Source organism: Anolis sagrei, chromosome 1, assembly GCF_037176765.1.
Source record: "Anolis sagrei isolate rAnoSag1 chromosome 1, rAnoSag1.mat, whole genome shotgun sequence".
Taxonomy (NCBI): Eukaryota; Metazoa; Chordata; class Lepidosauria; order Squamata; family Dactyloidae; genus Anolis; species Anolis sagrei.
The window spans coordinates 33,634,529-33,653,074 of record NC_090021.1 but is presented as its reverse complement, the minus strand read 5'-3'; the positions used below and the strand labels follow the sequence as shown (position 1 = coordinate 33,653,074).

The following is an 18,546-nucleotide window of genomic DNA, read 5'->3' as shown; positions in this document are numbered from 1 at the left end:
GAAAGCTCCCCCGGCCTTATATGGATAACATCAGAAAGCTGTAAAAACATCTATAAGCACATGTGACACATAGACAAAAATAATGCTTAATATAATTTCAGACACCTTCCATGGCATGTGTTTGCATGAACCTTCTAAGGTCTGCAACATTCTAATGAAAAAAAGGAGGAGGAATCGTGACAATTGCAGCTTCTAGGAATCTGTGTGCTTGTTATCAACAATTTCTTCCATGATATTGCTTTCCTTATGTTAGTTTTGTGTTATAAAATGTACTTTGTGTTATAAAAAGTACTTGAAATGTACTTATTTGTGGTATTTATTTGAGGATGCTCTGGTCCTTTGGAGAGGAGCAAAGATCTCACAGTTGATGCTACTTTTGTACGTAGGGTGTCTTGAGACACTTGTTACACATTGACTTTGCTATCTTTGCATGATTATTATTTCTTTACATAATTCTGGTAGAATTAAGCTTTTGGTCATTCATATTATTTTCTTCATACAGGACAATCAAGGAAATGACATTCATCTTGGAATCTTCTGTATGGGAATTTTTGTGAAAAACCGAATGGGAAGGACCACAGTGATCTACAGGTAAAATCAGGAAACTTTAATATTAATTTATCTGCATTTTCATTGACTCCAGTGGAAGACCCATATGAGAAGGTTAACTTTCTAATCACTCACAGATTTCTACTCATATCAAGCTCAATGTAAGAGAAATGATATGCAGATTTTGCTCATGGTTGGACTTCTGCAGTCCGCTGAACATAGGGCTATCTCTAGCAAGTGGGTCCCTTGTTGGGGGAAAAGGTGGGATATAAAAGAAACAAAGTCAGATGCAATCAACATAATATTGTGAATATTTTCATTTGCGTATCAGAATTTTTTTACCAATTGAAAGATAATGTGATTTTTTCTATCAGAAGCAATCAGCTGCCTTGATGTGAAACAAAGTAGGTCAACATTGATTTTGCTTTCCTTACCTTTTGTGTTTTCCCTGTGCTTTCAATAAACCCACCCATCTTCATGCACTCAGTCATCCAGGTTTGCAGGTTTAACTTTTGCAAATATGATTATTCATGAATTTGGTTGGTATGTCCTTTCTAGGAGTTGCTAGGTTTTGTAAGATAACTTGGTGGTCAACATTCTGGAGAGATTTGGCATAGAGTTTGGAGGACAAACAGATATCTAGATAAGTTGTCTGGGGATAAAAAAAAGTGTTCTTATTTGCATTTCTTCCACTTTCACAGGAAGTCTACATTCCTAACCCTTTCAAAAATGGAGGGCCTAATGTCTGCATAAGCTAGATGCCTAGGGATGGTCACCTAACGTTTCTCTTTGCAATGAAACAAGCACAGCAACATTGGTTGTTCATTTATTATTAAAATAGCTGTAACTACACTTTCGAAGGGCCCCCTGGTGGCGCAGCAGGTTAAACTGCTGAGCTTCTGAACTTGCTGACCAAAAGGTCGGCAGTTCGAATCTGTGGAGCGAGGTGAGCTCCCCCTGTTAGGCCCAGCTTCTGCTAACCTAGCAGTTCAAAAACATGCAAATGTGAGTAGATCATTAGGTATGCTTCTGTGGAAAGGTAACGGCGTTTCATGCATTCCTGCTGGCCACATGCTTTTGGAGGCATCTATGGACAATACCGGTTCTTCGGCTTAGAAATGGAGATGAGCACCAACCCCCAGAGTCAGACATAACTAGACTTAATGTCAGGGGAAACCTCCGCCTTTCTTCAGCTGCACTTTCAGCTGAATGAAGAACCTCCAGACTGGAGAGAATTCCGCCTTGAGGAGCATGTAAAAAATTCTAAACAATCGACAGTACCAATATACGGAAGTTTCATGAGCAGAAATACTTTTTAAAAGCTCCCAATGCCAAGTAGAACATTGTTTTGCAATGTTTGGCTAGATTTAGCAAAAGTTTTTTTCCCCCCATAGGTGGAATGATATTGGCAATATAACGCACAACAAGTCTTCAATCACTGTGGAACTGCTCAACAAGGAAGAAACAGTGTTTTTTCATACGGTAAGCAAAGCATTAAAAAGCCAATATCCATGGGAGGTGAAAAGTGTCTCACCACTTGAGGTCCACCACTCCTACAGCACTTCCCCTACACTGTCACTTTCATCTTTTCCTTAATCCCAAATACCTTAATCTGAGGCATCTTTCCTCAGAACCAGGTGTTGGCAGCCTGGCAGGCTCTGGAGAGTTACTTTCCAGTTATTTCTCTGCTGCTAAATTGTCATAGCTGTTACTGTTCTTTCAAGCTTGCTATTTCCCCAGTCTGGTCCAGCCGTTCCAGAATGCATCACTTTCTACTTCAGGAGAGCTGCCAGCAAGCCTTTAGGCATAGGTTTGCCATTTGCACAAGTAAAAGTAGTGCACCAGTTGCACCCGTTTCTGGAGATGTCTGATCCGGGAGCACATGCCTTGGTTACATCCCATTTTGATTAATGGTATCTCAGTCTATGTGGGATTACAAATGAAAAAATGCTCAGAAACCGCCTGAAGTGCTGCAGCCAGATTAATAAATTAAGCAGCACACAGTGAGCATACAATCTTCTTATTGCAACAACTTCACTGCTTCCAAGCGCAATTTAAAGAACTGATTTTGACTGATAAGCCCTACATTAGTGGTTCTCAACCTGTGGGTCCCAGGTATTTTGGCCTTCAAGTCCCAGAAATCCTAACAGCTGGTAAACTGGCTGGGATTTCTGGGAGTTGTAGGCCAAAACACCTGGGGACCCACAGGTTGAGAACTATTGTCCTGCATGGTTGGGGCACAGGCTATTGAATAACCATATCTCCCTGTACGAGCCTATTTGAGCTCTAAGATATTTGAGAGATGCCTTTTGTCTGTCCCACTACCATCCAAAGCATGTTTTGTGGAACAGTGGAGAAGACCTATCTGGTGACTGTTCCCAGACTTTAGTGGGGCAAGAATGGGTCTCTCCTTGCTTTCCAACTGTGGATAACTGGAAAGGTTCCTATTCCAACATGTTTTACAAGTGACTTTGATGTGCTTGTAATGGTATGATAGTTAACTTTTTATATTGTGTCTTTTAAAATTTTTAATACAGTACTTTTAACTCTGTGGGTGTTCAGTCATTTGTAAAATAACACATAAGAAACATAAACAGAGAAATGCTTTTGTATGTTTTCATTTGTAATTATTTTAAAAATCTATAAATGATATAAATGAATAAAATAGCAGTCTTTACCTTCTTAGGTTTAACAATATATTAGCATGATTTACATATCAGATCACTCACTGAGTCCAGGTGGTGTTACAAGTTTGCAATAGCATCTCCACAGTTCCACAATTTAGAGTCTAGTGACTGACTTTTTGCATTTATCATTCTGAGCATAGCATTATTTCTAATGAATTTTTTAGAAAGACATGGTCAGTGTTATGTAACTCTTTGCTATATAAGTCATGGTATAATTAAATGTGTTTCTCCTCTTATGTTCTGCGCTCTCTCTCAACTTTCTGCTTTTCAAGGATGACATTGAAAATGCCAAGTATATTTCACGGCTGTTTGCAGCAAAACACAAGTTTTACAAGCAAAACAAAATCTGCACAGAGTGAGTATATATCTACACAAATTATGGTTTGCTGTGTTGAATATAAGGCAATGTCATTTCTATTTGGTCTTTTATTGTGCATTTCTATGGCTTGTTCTCTATCAGTTTCCTGTGTAGATAGAAACTCGGGGATGGGATTTTATTGACTGAAGTAATCTATTGTAATGTGGTCTTCCTCTTATTCTATTGCCTTCCACTTTACTGAGCATTCTTATGTTTTCATTGAGGTACAATAAACATCTTGGCTTTAGTGAGAAGTGATGCCTGCTCTGCTCTCTCTAGTTTTTAAACCTTCTATGCTCATGAATTGTACTTCATATTACTGTTGTCTAGGAATCTGGAGAGCTTTCCAGGGTGTGATAAATCCTTACATTCATCCCAGATGTGCCATAATCTAGATCATACCCAAACATTATTTTACACATTGTGCTCTCAGGAACATGCTCTTGAAATGTTGCCTTTTTATTTAAGGAAAAAGTGCTAACAAGGACTAAAAGGATTTTCCAGAAAATAATATGAAATCTATCTGTGGCCCCTTCTACACAGCTGCATGGAATCCAGATTATCTGCTTTGAACTGGATTATTTGACAGCGCAGACTCAGATAATCAAGTTCAAAGCAGATAATGTGGATTATCCGATTTGATATTCTGGATTATATGGTAGTATAGAAGGGTCCTGTCTCGCTATCTAGGGGCCCTCCCACACAGCCCTATATTCCAGAATATCAAGGCAGAAACTCCCACAATATCTGCTTTGAACTGGGTTATCTGAGTCCACACTCAGATAATGTGGGCTTTTCTGCCTTGATATTCTGGGATATAGAACTCTGTGGAAGGGCCCTCCATATTTCTCTGTTGCCTATCTGTTTGTTTCTCTGTCTCTGAATGAACAAATGGATTGAAAGGAGAAAATAGTAAAATATGCCTTACATCAGGAGGGAGGAACCTGTGGCTTTCAAGATATTCCCAGGGCCCTTCCACAGAGCCCTGTATCCCAGAATATCAAGGCAGAAAATCCCACAATTTCTGTTTTGAACTGGGTTATCCGAGCCAACAATCAGATAATGTGGGATTAAGTAATTTTCTGCTACTCACATCTTGATTAAAAGTGCAATCTTATGCTTTTACATGGGACTAAGTCACATTGAACTCAGTTGGGCTTACTTCTGAGCTGATAGACACCATTTGAGCCATTCAGCATCTCTCCAGTTATTGTTCCACAAAAGGCAAATCCCTTTTGTTAGAGTATATCAAGCAATATTCTAGCATTTAATTAGTTAACGGAGCAGCTGAGAGGAAACCCTCAATGACCTTGATGCCCCACTTACAAACTGAACATCCGCATCTGCTTTATCAGTGTTGCCATCTGTTGAGCTTGCATAACTGAGGGAAAAGCTGAGGACACAGCAGTGTAGTTGAGCTGACTTAAGTATTAAGAGTTTATTAGCTGAGGACCTCTTCACTTACAAGGTTGATTTTAATCTGCCCCAGCATTGATATTCCATACAGATAATTCATATGGTTGGCTGCTCGAATAAAACTCTCTGTCCTCTGGGGCTCAGTCTGATTCTGTTTGTGTCCCAGTTTAGCTCCAACTGCACATCCCAGATTATCATGCCCTCTTTCTCAGCTTTTGTGCAGGTGGTATTGGTGATCTGGGATTTAGGTAATTTGAGTGCAGGTCCTCATGTAGTCTTGAAATTGGGTGATCTTGGAGAAGTTACTTTCTCTCAGTCTGACTTGTCAGAATTATTGTGAAGATAAGTGGGGAATTATAGATCTGTGTACAGCACCTTGAGATAATTGGAGGAAGATTGGAGAAGAAGAGGAATAATAATAATAATAATAATAATAATAATAATAATTATTATTATTATTATTTTACTTACACAAAAGCACAGTATGTAACAGCAAACAAGATCTATATGCTGGATTTCGTATCAAAAAATCACAAGTCAAACACTTCCCAGGCGTCTAGGACTGTGTGATGTATTTTCGAATGATGCGCACAGTTCCAAGTAATGTGGCCTTTTGCAGTTGACAGATCGTGAGTTTGTCGATGATGATGATGATTATTATTATTAGATACACAACAAGATTAGTACATAGCAAACAAGATCTGAGTCCCTAAAAGCTGGGGGAAAGGCCCCTGCAATGGCATAGGGAGACAAAACAATATGGTTTTTTTGGGGGGGGGGGGGGGTTGTGGAAAGTGGAGCTCCAAAGTCACTGAATATTCATAGTCAGGAGTTGTGAACATACTCAGTTTGTCAGCCTGCTTGGTTTGATGGCATGCAATTGCTTGTAACCTGTGCCCATCAGACTCATGCTTAAGTGCAAGGCTGTATTGAGAACCTGCTAGAAGCTTATGCTTTGTGAGACCTTTCATTGATCTTATAGTATGTTATAGTTTTTACTGTTGATTTTACCGGTATTGAATTGTACCAGTGTTGTAAATCGCCTTGAGTCCACTGAGGGGGAGAAAGGCGGGGTATAAATGAAGTAAATAAATAAATAAATATCAAGCTATCATGTGCTCCAGCCATCTGAAGTCTAGTTCTAAGCATCAGATCTAGGACTCTATTAGTAGTAGAAGCCCAGATAGTGAATTACTTGTCCTTAATACATTTTTAGATGATGGATGAAAACATGATGGGATTTGTTATTTGGAGAGCTAGTAACTACTGTATTTTGTAATAGTTGAACTAGGTTTGCTCTACATTCACTAGGGTTAGGAACACACGTTTCCCACAAAAGGGAAAAACCACAAATAAAAAATTGCTATTTGTTTTACTCGAGAGAACACTTCTCTAGAATTTCTAAGTCCTCTAGCATGACTCTGTTGTCAGCTTCTGCTGTAAGTTAACCAAATTGTCATACTCAAGAACGTAGAGATTCTTAGAGAAGTGTTCCCTGTAGGAATGCCCAGGTCCTCCAGTGAGACTCTAGTGGAAGTTGCACTAGAGATTCTGAAAAAGAACATTTGAATCAAACTCATGATTAATCAGATCTGCAAATGTCAAACCCACAAGTGTGAAGGGCCAACTGTATTCTTATTACTTATTTATTTATTTATTTATTTATTTACTCCATTTCTACCCCACCCATATCAGCCTGAAGGTGACTCAGGGTGGCGAACAAGTCGGCACAATTCAGTGCCATATAAAAATACATACATCAATAAAAACAAAGAAAAACATCACAATATATCTAAGAGCATAAAAACGGTGAACAATAAAAAATTTAAAACTATGTCATCATGTTTGATTCTCATCCGTTCCATCGTGCTTAGCCATTCCTGGGTCATTTTCTGATTCAAGTTTACTCAGGCAATGCCTCGGAGTCCGAGGATGATGGTCCTCCAAGTGTAGTGTCTTGGCGGTGGGTCCATAGGTGGCTATTCTTGATCCTCATGTTCTCCCACAGTGAGGACATCGGTCTCCTATTAATTGTTGGGTTGTTGGGTTGCATTTTTCAGTATCTCTTATTTATTGCTTGTTATTCATTGCATTTTTGGTATTGTTGAGTGTCTAGCCGGAGAAAAATATATCAATTTAATACTACCAGGATGGTACCACTGAGGAATTTGCAAGGTCTCTCATTTCCACCTGCAGATTTGTCCTGGCTTATGACTTTGAAAACGGCCCTGCTATTCACATTTCATTTTTAACATGTGTTTTCTAATTGCACATCACATCATTCACCAGATCAGAAACTGTAAGAGGACAAATTCTACCTTTCCTCTCTACACGTAAGGACCTTACCCCTGCTGTGTCCTGTGAATGTGTGTGTATTTTCCCGCTTCTTCACTTTTGTCTATTTCTTCTTATGTGTGACCACATTGCATCTTACTATTCTAAAACATAAAGACCAGCATTTTCCTTCATCTTTTGCCTGCTTTTTTTATTTGGTTTCTGTGCATTGCCTCGTTGGTGACTTGCTAATGCTGTCTCTTACTATTCTTGCTTCCCTGTGTAAACGAGTCATCTCAATTCTGGTATCCTCCATATGTTTTAGACTACTTACTCCTGTCATCCTGCCAAGGACAGTGTTGGATGACAGGAGCTATAGTCCATACATTCAGGTGAGCAATAGGTTTAACCACCTTGATACTTCTGCAGTTCTCATTTCTTAGTTCCCTTCCTCTGCCTTCTCGCATTTTCAGGCTATCATAATTTTGAAAAAGCATGATGATTACAGAATTTTAATATTTTTATAAACGAAGGAGGATTTGAATCCTTTCTAATTATTTAGTTTTGTTTTTGATAGCAGTTACAAAGTAGATAATTGAAGGTATACAGCATCCATTTTGTGTTCCTTGAATAAGAGTATAAATTTTACAGAATGATTAAGAATCTCTCAATTTTTTCCTCAACAGACAATCAAATTCTCCTCCTCCTATTAGACGGCGACCCACCTGGAGCAAATCATCCTTGGTAAGTCTGTGCTGGTTTTGATTAACAAATTCCTATATTGCCTAGATTCATGTATTCAGGAGACACCCTCCCCCCCCCCCCCCATATGAATCTGCCAGGTGTTAAAATTTTCAGGAGAAGTTTTCTTTGAGACAGACGTGTTTTTGGGAGGACACAGGAGAAAGCCTTCTGTAAGGGAGAACGCGAGACAAGGTGTCTCTAATTACACCTGTGTGACAGGAAATTGCATGAGGGAATGACTATTGATGTAAGAGACCAATGATACTGGTAGATGTTTGCCGCCACCACCTCAATTTTATTGTTTGAGGAAACAAAGGTGTGAATGTGTTTGAGGTAATATGCACCCAGGCTTCTGGTTCTTCTTTTTGGGCTCCTTTGCTTGTTGACTGGACTATAAAGAGATTTAGGTTGATTTGGTTTCACTAAGTATGACAGACCGAGGCAGACACCAGTTAACTATGAACTAATAACAGGTTTATTGAACTTCAAGAAGATGACAACTCATAAAAAGAGTGGTACACACGCGTATTGTTGTTACTGAGGCTTAGGCTTACTAGACATAAAGTTTCTACAGAAGGTGTAGCTTTTACTTGAAGTGAGTTCTCTTCTTCACACTATTCAACTCTTTGAAACAGTGTGTTTCTAAGATCAGTCCCTCTGACTGTCTTACAGAGTAACCAGACTTTCTCCAGTCTACTCTCCACTATACCTTCTCAATGGCTGCTTCCAAACTGAAATTCCCTTCCATAGGAAACTTAACTAGCTCCTTCTCTGCTCTCTTTTTGCAGGGAAAGACCTTTCTACTTAGGCCAGTCTTTTGACTTTTAATTGGTTGTGGCAGAAAAGGTGGTACTTGAGCTTTTTAATAGAATTTGCTAGACTTTTTGTTTTTAATTAATTATAATATTTTCAAAAATGTATGACACAATATAGATTGTTTTAATTCTTTTTTTTCTTTAGTCCTCATTGGATCTCATATTATGAGAAAGACAGGATATAAATGGAAAAAAACCCCATAATAACAAGTTATGAATTTGCTAGAAAAAAACTTATGTTCAAAACATTGAAGAAGGGAGGTATATCTTTTTCCCTAGATGTAGCTGTGGAAAGATGATAAAAATGCTTCTAAATTAGGAGTAATATATGCCAAACTGTGTTTCTCTTATTACCTTTTAGCCAAGGCAGCAGCCATTTATTATGCCTCCTATCCACATCCAGTGTGGAGAACATTACACTGAAACTCACAATTCACAAGGTATGTAATAATATTAATAAAATGCTTTGTATATACTATATATGCGCATGTATAAGTCTGGAAATTTTAGTCTAAAATCAAAGTTAAAAACCTGTTTGACTTATCCACAGGTCAAGGTAAGCATTTTACCTTATCAAAAATGTAACCATCCCATTTTCTGAGTAGATGTGCCAGGGGAATGTTAAATATCTTAAAAACCTTAGTCTATGCCAGGAGAACCTTAAAAATCAAAAGATGGTACAATAACAATAATAACAATAACAATAATAATAATAACAACAACAGCAACTTTATTTTTATACTCCATCTCCCCAAAGGGGCTCGAGGCTGCTTACATAGGGCCAAGCCCAGCAGCGCCATTAAAAGCATTTCAACAGAATAATAACAAAAAGCAATATAACAAGATAAAAACAACAACATTAAGCAATATATATTTTAAAAAATCAGCCAATAGTAAAATTGAATGTCTCATCGTGGGTGGGTAGACTGGTGCCACAACAAGAGGATAGAGCTAGTGAGTAAAGTGCATATATCATAATGTTTCTTTCTTCTTTCTTATTCATTCTATTTGTCTGTTTGTTCATTATGTTTTCCATTGGTTTCTTGCTTGTCCACAGACAGCATTTATCATGGAAATGAAGAAATGTTTTACTGTCGATCTCAGACTAGTTTGGATAGGTGTGCAATGGACTTCAGCTACTTGAATGGCAATGTGCCAAATGGAAGCGTATGCAGTGCTCAGAGTATGAACTCTCTTAACCACTCACAAAACTTTATCCAAGCTTCCCCAATGTCCTCCAACCTTAGCATACCTGGAAGTGACATTATGAGAGCAGACTACATCCCAAGCCATAGACATAGTGCAATCATTGTCCCTTCCTATCGGCCAACACCAGACTATGAAACCGTAATGAGGCAAATGAAGAGAGGGGTAATTCACACGGACAGCCAAAGCCAATCTTTAAGAAATCTTAATATTGGGAACACTCATGCTTACAACCAACCCAAAGATCTTGTATACAGCCAACCAGAGATTCGGGAGAGAGCTCCTTATGTCATTCCTTACGGGCCTCAGGGCACTTACAAAACACACATTGCTCCATCTGAGCAAGTAAATCCCATCAGTGCAGCACAGACAAAAACAGCAGCAACTGCTATTTCCCACACTGTGAGCACACCAGAGCTAGCCAACATGCAGCTCCCCAATAATCAAAGATGTGGTACAATACATATTCTAAAGAACTATCTTTTCAGGCCACCACCTCCGTATCCACGTCCCCGCCCTGCTACCAGCACACCTGACTTAGCAAGTCACCGCCACAAATATGTTAGTGGTAGCAGTCCAGACCTGGTCACTCGGAAGGTCCAGCTCTCGGTGAAGACCTTTCAAGAGGATAGCTCACCAGTTGTCCACCAATCTCTCCAGGAAGTCAGTGAGCCTCTCATGGTGACCAAGCATCATACAGGTGTCAATAAGCGCCACAGTTTGGAGTTGATAAGCAACATGGTCCGTGATATGGAAGCCATGGCTTTAAAGAGTCTAAATGCACCCTTACCACGCAGGAATACTTTGCGTGAGCAGGTGCAACCAGAGGAAGTAGTTCAACGGAGTCATGAGGTCCAGCAGCTTCCCCACTACCATCACAAAAAGACCTTCTCAGATGCCACCATGCTGATCCATAGCAGTGAGAGTGAAGAGGAAGAAGAAGCTGCAGAATCTGTGCCTCCTATGGTTGCACTTCATGAAAACATGGAATATAGTGCTCAGCTCCAAGCTGCCTTGACTAGAATATTACATAAACCTCCTCCTGAGTATCCTGGACCAAGGAAGAGCATGAGCAACGGAGCTCTGCGGAATGACCAGGTGAACGTTCCGCTGACTGTGTCCAGAGTCAGGCCTATGAGGCCAGGGCCTGCAAGGGCCATTAGCATATCTCGAACTGATCAAAATTTGGTCAATGGGTCTTCGCTTGGCCCATCAATCTCTGAGCCAGATCTCACAATTGTAAAGGAAAGAGTCAAGAAAGAACCAGTGAAGGAGAGGCCTGTATCCGAAATGTTTTCTATTGAGGATAGTATCATAGAAAGAGAGATGAAGGTAAGTGAATTTTTAAGCTAGGATGGTGTGGTTTGAGTGTACATTTCATTTAGCAAGCTGATTTGTAGTGCTGTTATAAAGCAAATCTCTTTTAAAACTTAATTTAAAAGGTGAAAAAAATGTTCTTTTTGGACAAGTAGGTGTTCATAAAGAAAGTTGGCTTAAGAATACCACTTTTTCTAAAAATATCAGTATTAATCGTATTGGCTACAAACTTATACTGAGGAACAATGCTGAGATTCACATATTCCCACGTAAGGTGCTTGGTTCTTGCCACACCCTGTCTTGCTGTACCATGTAGGTTTTCAGAGCATCTAGTTATTTTCATGCATCATGTCAATGAGCTGTCTATAAGATAATTTAAATAATAGTTTGACCTCACAAATGTATAATGAACAAGTGACAGCATAGACATGCTTGCCTATGTCCATACTGATGGGGATTCTGGGAGCTCTGGACCAAAAAATTCACTTTCCATTCCCTCAGCCATCCTTATTTGCTATCTGTCATATCATTTCATAACTTAACTCCCACTATTTGGTATAACTGTGCCTCATGAAGTAGTTACTGTAGTTTATCAGTAGACTGCAGATTCAGACAAACAGGAACAAGCTATTGCTTGCAAAAGAAATGCTGCTTCAGCTTTGATTCCCTTTAGTTTTGAGGGACAATTCAAAATGTCACAGAAATGTTCATGCATCCAGAATCAGTGTGAGAAAAGCACCATGTGAGTTGGGATGGTGGTTTTGTTTTTTTGTTTTTTTGAAGCCCTATTTAGTAATTAAAAAAAACAGCAGAGGAAATATCCTAATTGATTTTACTCCATTTGAGGCTGGAAAAAAAATCCAGTTCTGTATTTCATAGCTTGTCCCTTTAGAAAATACCACTCTTTGTAGATTATTTCCACTTTTATTGTCAAAGGCTTTCATGGCTGGAATCACTGGGTTGTTGTCGTTTTTTTCGGGCTACATGGCCATGTTCTAGAGGCATTCTCTCCTGACGTTTTGCCTGCATCTATGGCAAACATTATTTCCACTTTTTTTTTCTCCAGGAGTGAAGTAGGGATGGAGTAGTGTAGTAATTCAGTGTATACTTGACGGAGCTCATTGTCCTACATTTTATATCACAGTACTATTCAAAATCTACTACCAGTCCGAGCTTATGTATTGTCTTTGCAGTTGGCTTGCCTTGCCTGTTTATGCACACTCTGCCTAACATTTACACAGGCTGGGAACATGTGTTCATGTGTGTGTGAGAAAGAGAGAGACCAGCAGGCCTGTCTTTGATGGCTAGTCTTCAACATTGTGGCGACTGTTCCTTTGAAATTGAAATTCTGTACTCATGTAAGAATACCCCATCCCTGCTCCCTGGGGAAATAATACAAAGTCTAGGAGATGCATTTGAATCCACTCTGCAAATGGCGATCATCTCCACTTCTCAGTTGGCATTGTAGATTTTGTGGGGAGATTAAAAAGACATTCCAACATTCTGCTGGCATGATTTCTAATCACCCTGAGATGAAAGCGTGTCTTTTCTTGCCAAAAGTATCTAGAGAAACAGAAGATGGCAGGCCTGGAGGCCCAGAAGAGGCCCTTGATGTTGGCAGCGCTCAATGGTCTCTCAGTTGCTCGAGTTCCAGTGCCTGAGGATAGCCAGGATGAAGGAGCCAAGGTGCCAATGGATGAGCGGGTAAGAATAGGCCTTTCCAAACAAAGCATGCCGTCTGGGTGTCTTGTCAGTGGCAACCATTCTTGATGCGTTAAAAAGCCAGGTAAACATATAATACATCTGCAAGTACACTTGACTGCCAAATCTTGATTCTGTGCATAAGATTGGAACATGGAGATAAATGTGTGGAATCCTACACAGTGCACAAGCCCTTGAGAAAATTCTCTGTCTCCAGAGATGAGAGCTTTTAATTACACACACACACACACACACACATATACATACAGGTTGAGCATCCCTTATCAATAATTCTGAAATCTGAAATACTTGGAAATCCAAAATAGCTTTCAATTTGCATTTTATTACATTTCATGAACATTTCAATGCATTTTGTGCACATTTTTTCTAATATTATAAGTGAAATTACCTAATTATGCATTTTTGCAAGCAGTTTTTCCTTATCTGATGTTCTTTTTGTACATTTAACTCACAACTATACACACACACATATTTTTATGCACAGTTTCTTTTCATATACACATTTTTGCACAGTTTCTTGTTTGTAGAAGTGCAAATATCATAGGATAGGAGCATTTCATTTTCAACTTTATATAAAGAATAAAAAATCTGAGATGTTTAAATCAACATGTCAATCAAAGAAAATTTCCCCCATCTTCAAGCATTGGTAAGATACTGTTTTTCATGGCAACTAGGAACCAACATTCATGAGAATTAAGAACCAGAATTCTCAACTTGATATAACAACCCTAAAATAACCTTTTTAAAAGAATGAAAATTAAGGCAAACAAGACAGGAGTGTCGGAGTCAGTCAGACTGTGAAAGCAATTGAGACCTTTTATCTGATGATAGATGGGATGATGTTACATAATTGGAAAAATGTATAGTCTGGAGATTAATCTGCATTAAGTAACTTTTTGAAAAGGCCAGATGATAACTATTGAGTAAAGATAATCAATTATTCTCCCCCATTGTGATTAATACATACATCTATCCCAGTACTAGGGGATAAGGATCTTTTTGCAAAACTTTGAAAGTAACATCTTCTCTCCATCCCAACCTACCCTCTTTTTAAATTATAAATTAAAGTGCAGACTTCTGAGAAGAAAACTGGAAGATGGGATGGTATTCACTGAATACGAGCAGATCCCAAAGAAGAAAGTGGACGGGATATTTACTACAGCAGTTCTTCCTGAGAACATAGAGCGTAACCGTGTCAGAGAAGTAGTTCCATATGAGGAGAACCGAGTGGAGCTAGTGCCAACCAAAGAAAACAACACAGGCTATATCAATGCCTCACACATAAAGGTAACAGCAAATGGGCAGAAACAAGCACAACTGATGAAAAAAAATAGAGTTTGTAGATATGTACATTGGACGTGAGCTTGAGAGACCAATATTTAGATCTAATCAGACCAGTCAGAAGTCACTCTCGTTTGGCTTAAGTGACCAAGATTTAACGAGTTACTATATTTTCCGGAGTGTTAATCATTACTTGTGATTTGTTAACCTTTTTTATCACAAAGATTTGGATCCAGATTTAGTCTGTATCTGTGAGTAGACACATTCATTAGACATAAAAGTCATAACATTATTATTTTAATACTATTTATATTTAATCCTGTTTTAACGTTTGTATATTTTAAATGGTTATGCTGATGCTTAAATGTTAAGCTGCACTGAGTCCCCTTTGAGGAAGATAAAGCAGAATATAAATAAATATAATAAATGACAATAATAATTTCAATCTAAGATTGACAAAGTTTGAATGTAACTCCAAAATGCTTTTTATTCCTTACCTGTACAGTAACACGATGCTTTGATTCACTTAGGCTGTAATATTGTCATTTATCTGAAGTTAATTCCCATTAAGCCCAGAGGGGCTGACCTGTGTAGGGTTGCATTGTTGAGCTACAAAATAGATACATTGGAACATGAATCTGAGTAAACAGGATTGTTTTGAACCAGGTATGGGCAAACCCTGGGCCACGGGCTACATCAGGCCTGCTGGGTTCTTTTCTTCGGCCCTCCTCTGTCAGACCCTCCTCTCAGCATGAAGCCACTGCAGCTTCATGCTGAGAGGAAGATCAGGGCAGCCACGTGTCTCACCATCCACCTGTCGAGCAGAGGGCCAGGGCAGTCACATGCAGCTACAGAAAACTTTTGGAAGAGCTCTGCATAGCCACGTGTCTACCCCTCCTGCCGAGAGGATGGCCCTTTCAGAATTCCCTCCCAGAACTACAACTCCCAGATTGTAGTTAAAGTGGGGATTAAACATGGCAGTTAAAGTGGGGGGTCGAACACATATAGTATACCCACCAGGGCAACTGCCACTATCCAGCCCTGCCACCTCCGGCGAGTGGCCTCTATCCCAGCCTGGCCTGCAGTGTGGCCTCAATGTGAAAAAGTTTCCCCTGGTTTGCAGTTATATCTCTTGAAGAAAAATAATGATTTTAATGTCAACATTTGAATCCATGTTAGGAAGAACTCAATTGTGGAATGTGAGTTCAAGCAAGTAATTTTTCTAAGCTCTAGATAAATAATAATAATAATAATAATAACTACTACTACTACTACTACTTTATTTATACCCTGCCACCATCTCCTTGCACATATCCTATTACCATTACAAATGTAGTAATGACTTTATGCGGCATGAGTTTTGTATTGATATTTGCCCTTTCAGTTTTTAAAACATCTACCAGATACCTTGGCAATCCATTTTTCCAAACCAAAATTTAGAGGGCCCTTTCAGCCATAAAACAGCCAGGTAGACCTTTTAAATGATTAACTTGTGACCCCATGGAGGCTTCTGGGGTGTAATTGGCCAATTTTGCACATGTGTGTACATGTGTGGGGGTAGGTCTTTCGGGATGACACATTTGGCTTTGGGAGGCTGAATGCAGTTTATAGGTCACATTCAGCCACTTCCATATAGCTTTTCATATGTCATGCTACCTTTCTTTATGAATTTTAAAATCTTTAGATGATGAAGCCAGTGAAGCATCAAAAGGTTGGCCGACATGTTTCATTCTCTGGGATTTGCCAAATAAATCTGTCACTGTTTTGTGGATTTTGAAATTTATTGTATTTTGCTGTGTGACCAACATGACTGCCCCTGAATATGTTTCATATAAACAGTTTATTTGTTTGTTTATAGCATTTGTGTATCCCTTCTTAATCTGCTGGGCTCTGAGGTGTTATACAATGAATAAAAACGTTCAAAACATTAAATCACAAATAAAAACTTCAGAGGGGAAGTTTAGAGAAAAACTCTTTCATGTTGCTGTTCCAGCAGTTCACTGCATTAGCTGAATATATTCTGGTCATACCTGCTTTTATAATAGTTTTTCAATACTTGCTAACATAATTTTAATTTACAACCATATCTTGCTGCAAGACATCTCTACTGAGATCCAAGAACACTTTGGTCATAATTTACAATGCTGAACCCATGTTGAATCAAAACACCTTTGTAAACCAAAATTCATTCAGATTTCTGCCAAAAGACTGGTGGGTAGAAGATACTGCATGTTTTTGGCACTATCGGTCTCTGTTTGGATGACTGATTATTGACTCTAACATTTTTCATCCATTTGTGGGAGGACAAATAATTTCTGAAAGCACAATTTCACCCCATTTGATGGTAAGGGCCAAAAAAGAATTCTCCCAAGCCAGTTTTAAGAGCTCATATTTCATCCTTGTGTGTCAGCATTGGGCACACACACATTGTTCTGTAGCGCATGTTGGGATGTGTGCTGGTGTTTTGTAGTATATGACTCTATATGCTGCCAGCACATTTCTTTCCTCACTCCAAGTGGGCTGCTACCGGAGCCAAGCAGATGTTCTTTTTGCTCTGAAGGTGAAATTGCTTCTCCACATTTTACCTTCACTTACATAGCAAGTGGTTTTCGCCCAGTTATCAATTTTTAATATCCTGCATTCAGGGCAGTAGAACGCTTCCACTTTCCAAGCTGTGCACTCCCTCTAGACTATTTATGGAGTTTTCTTCGTGTCTCTTGCCAAGGAGGCGGAACAGTTGGCTCACAACACAGCAGGCCAAGCAAAACTCCCATAACATTCCAATAAGATCATGCCTACAGTGCTACCAAGTTTGTCGTCTTTGGGTGGTTTGTCTGCATATTTTGCTTCCTTAACACTGTCCTGGGCATTTCAGGATGACGGCAATTCTGCCTGTGCATAGCTTTGGTGTTTAACATGTGCACTCTTTTTTCCTGATCAGCACATAACTTTCTGCTTCTTATTTTTAACTAACTACAACATGTAGGTATTGAGTTGAAAAGTTATTGAAATTGACAGGGATATTCAGTTTTGACAGATTTCAATATAACTTATAAAATTAAGGTGGCTTCCAACAGTGATGTGATTAATCTGCTCCAGGATTTAGTTTGAACTTCAAAGAAGCTATCTAAAGTGATGAACTCTAGCTCCAGAATAGGTTTTCCATTGAGGATATTTCTTTTAAAGTTTAGACTGAAACCTAGAGAAGATTTACTGCCATGCTGACATGTAAACAACTACTGTATATGCCTTTTTTTCCTACGGATGACCCTCTACATCTGCAGGCTTGACTTTTGCAGATTTTTATTATTTGTAGATTTGATTAAAATGTTCTTTAGGAATATTTAGATTCACCAGTGAAACTATGGTTAACTTTCTTCTTTAGGTTCCTCCAGTTCAATTCCATGGTCAGTATCCAGTGAAAGTTGACCATAGAGTCATGTTGGAGGATCTAGAATCATGGTTCTCAACCTGTGGGTCCCCAGATATTTGGTCTTCAACTTCCAGAAATCCTAACAACTGGTAAACTGGCTGGGATTACTGGGAGTTGTAGGCCAAAACACCTGGGGACCCACAGGTTGAGAACCACAAATTTAGAAAGTCCATGAGTAATGTGCTCTCAGGTTAACAATTTTTTTTATTTAGGGTTTTTCACTTTCATGAGGATCCTGTGCCCCTAACCCTAGAAAATGGGGAGGCCAGGCTGTAATTCTAACCTAATATTTCTACAGCACACATTGTTTAAAGCAATACATATGCACTTGCATAGATATACATACACATCTTGCTTGGGCTCTTACATGGGAAAGAGGTATAATAATAAAGAACAATATCTTGTGGGTATCAGTAACAAGAACGGATGAATTTTACATGTAAAAGCAAAATGTTATGAGTACATAAAGAGGAAGGATGGCAAACTGAGATGGTGGTGTACATTTGAAGTAACCTACCACTTACTCCTTTGTCTTTGTCTTCCTCAGGTTACAGTAGGCGGGGAGGAATGGCACTACATTGCTACGCAGGGACCATTACCACAAACATGCCATGACTTTTGGCAAATGGTGTGGGAAGAAGGAGTGAATGTGATAGCCATGGTGACAGCAGAAGAGGTATGTTGAATCACAGATCATGCCAGTGAGTGAATAAGTTCTCAGGTGATGATGGCCTTCGACTCATA

The 18,546-nt window shown here is 39.1% G+C and overlaps 1 protein-coding gene across 1 annotated transcript in view; it reads left to right on the top strand.

Moving 5' to 3' along the window:
• Positions 1–18,546, top strand: part of PTPN14 (protein tyrosine phosphatase non-receptor type 14) — a 137,822-nt gene that overhangs the window by 97,828 nt on the left and 21,448 nt on the right. The window contains exons 8-16 of the mRNA XM_060754280.2: positions 503–591; positions 1,944–2,031; positions 3,509–3,591; positions 7,971–8,028; positions 9,205–9,283; positions 9,901–11,381; positions 12,927–13,070; positions 14,157–14,375; positions 18,350–18,478. Of these exons, the coding sequence (XP_060610263.2) occupies positions 503–591; positions 1,944–2,031; positions 3,509–3,591; positions 7,971–8,028; positions 9,205–9,283; positions 9,901–11,381; positions 12,927–13,070; positions 14,157–14,375; positions 18,350–18,478 (2,370 nt within the window). The remainder of the gene's footprint in view (positions 1–502; positions 592–1,943; positions 2,032–3,508; positions 3,592–7,970; positions 8,029–9,204; positions 9,284–9,900; positions 11,382–12,926; positions 13,071–14,156; positions 14,376–18,349; positions 18,479–18,546) is intronic.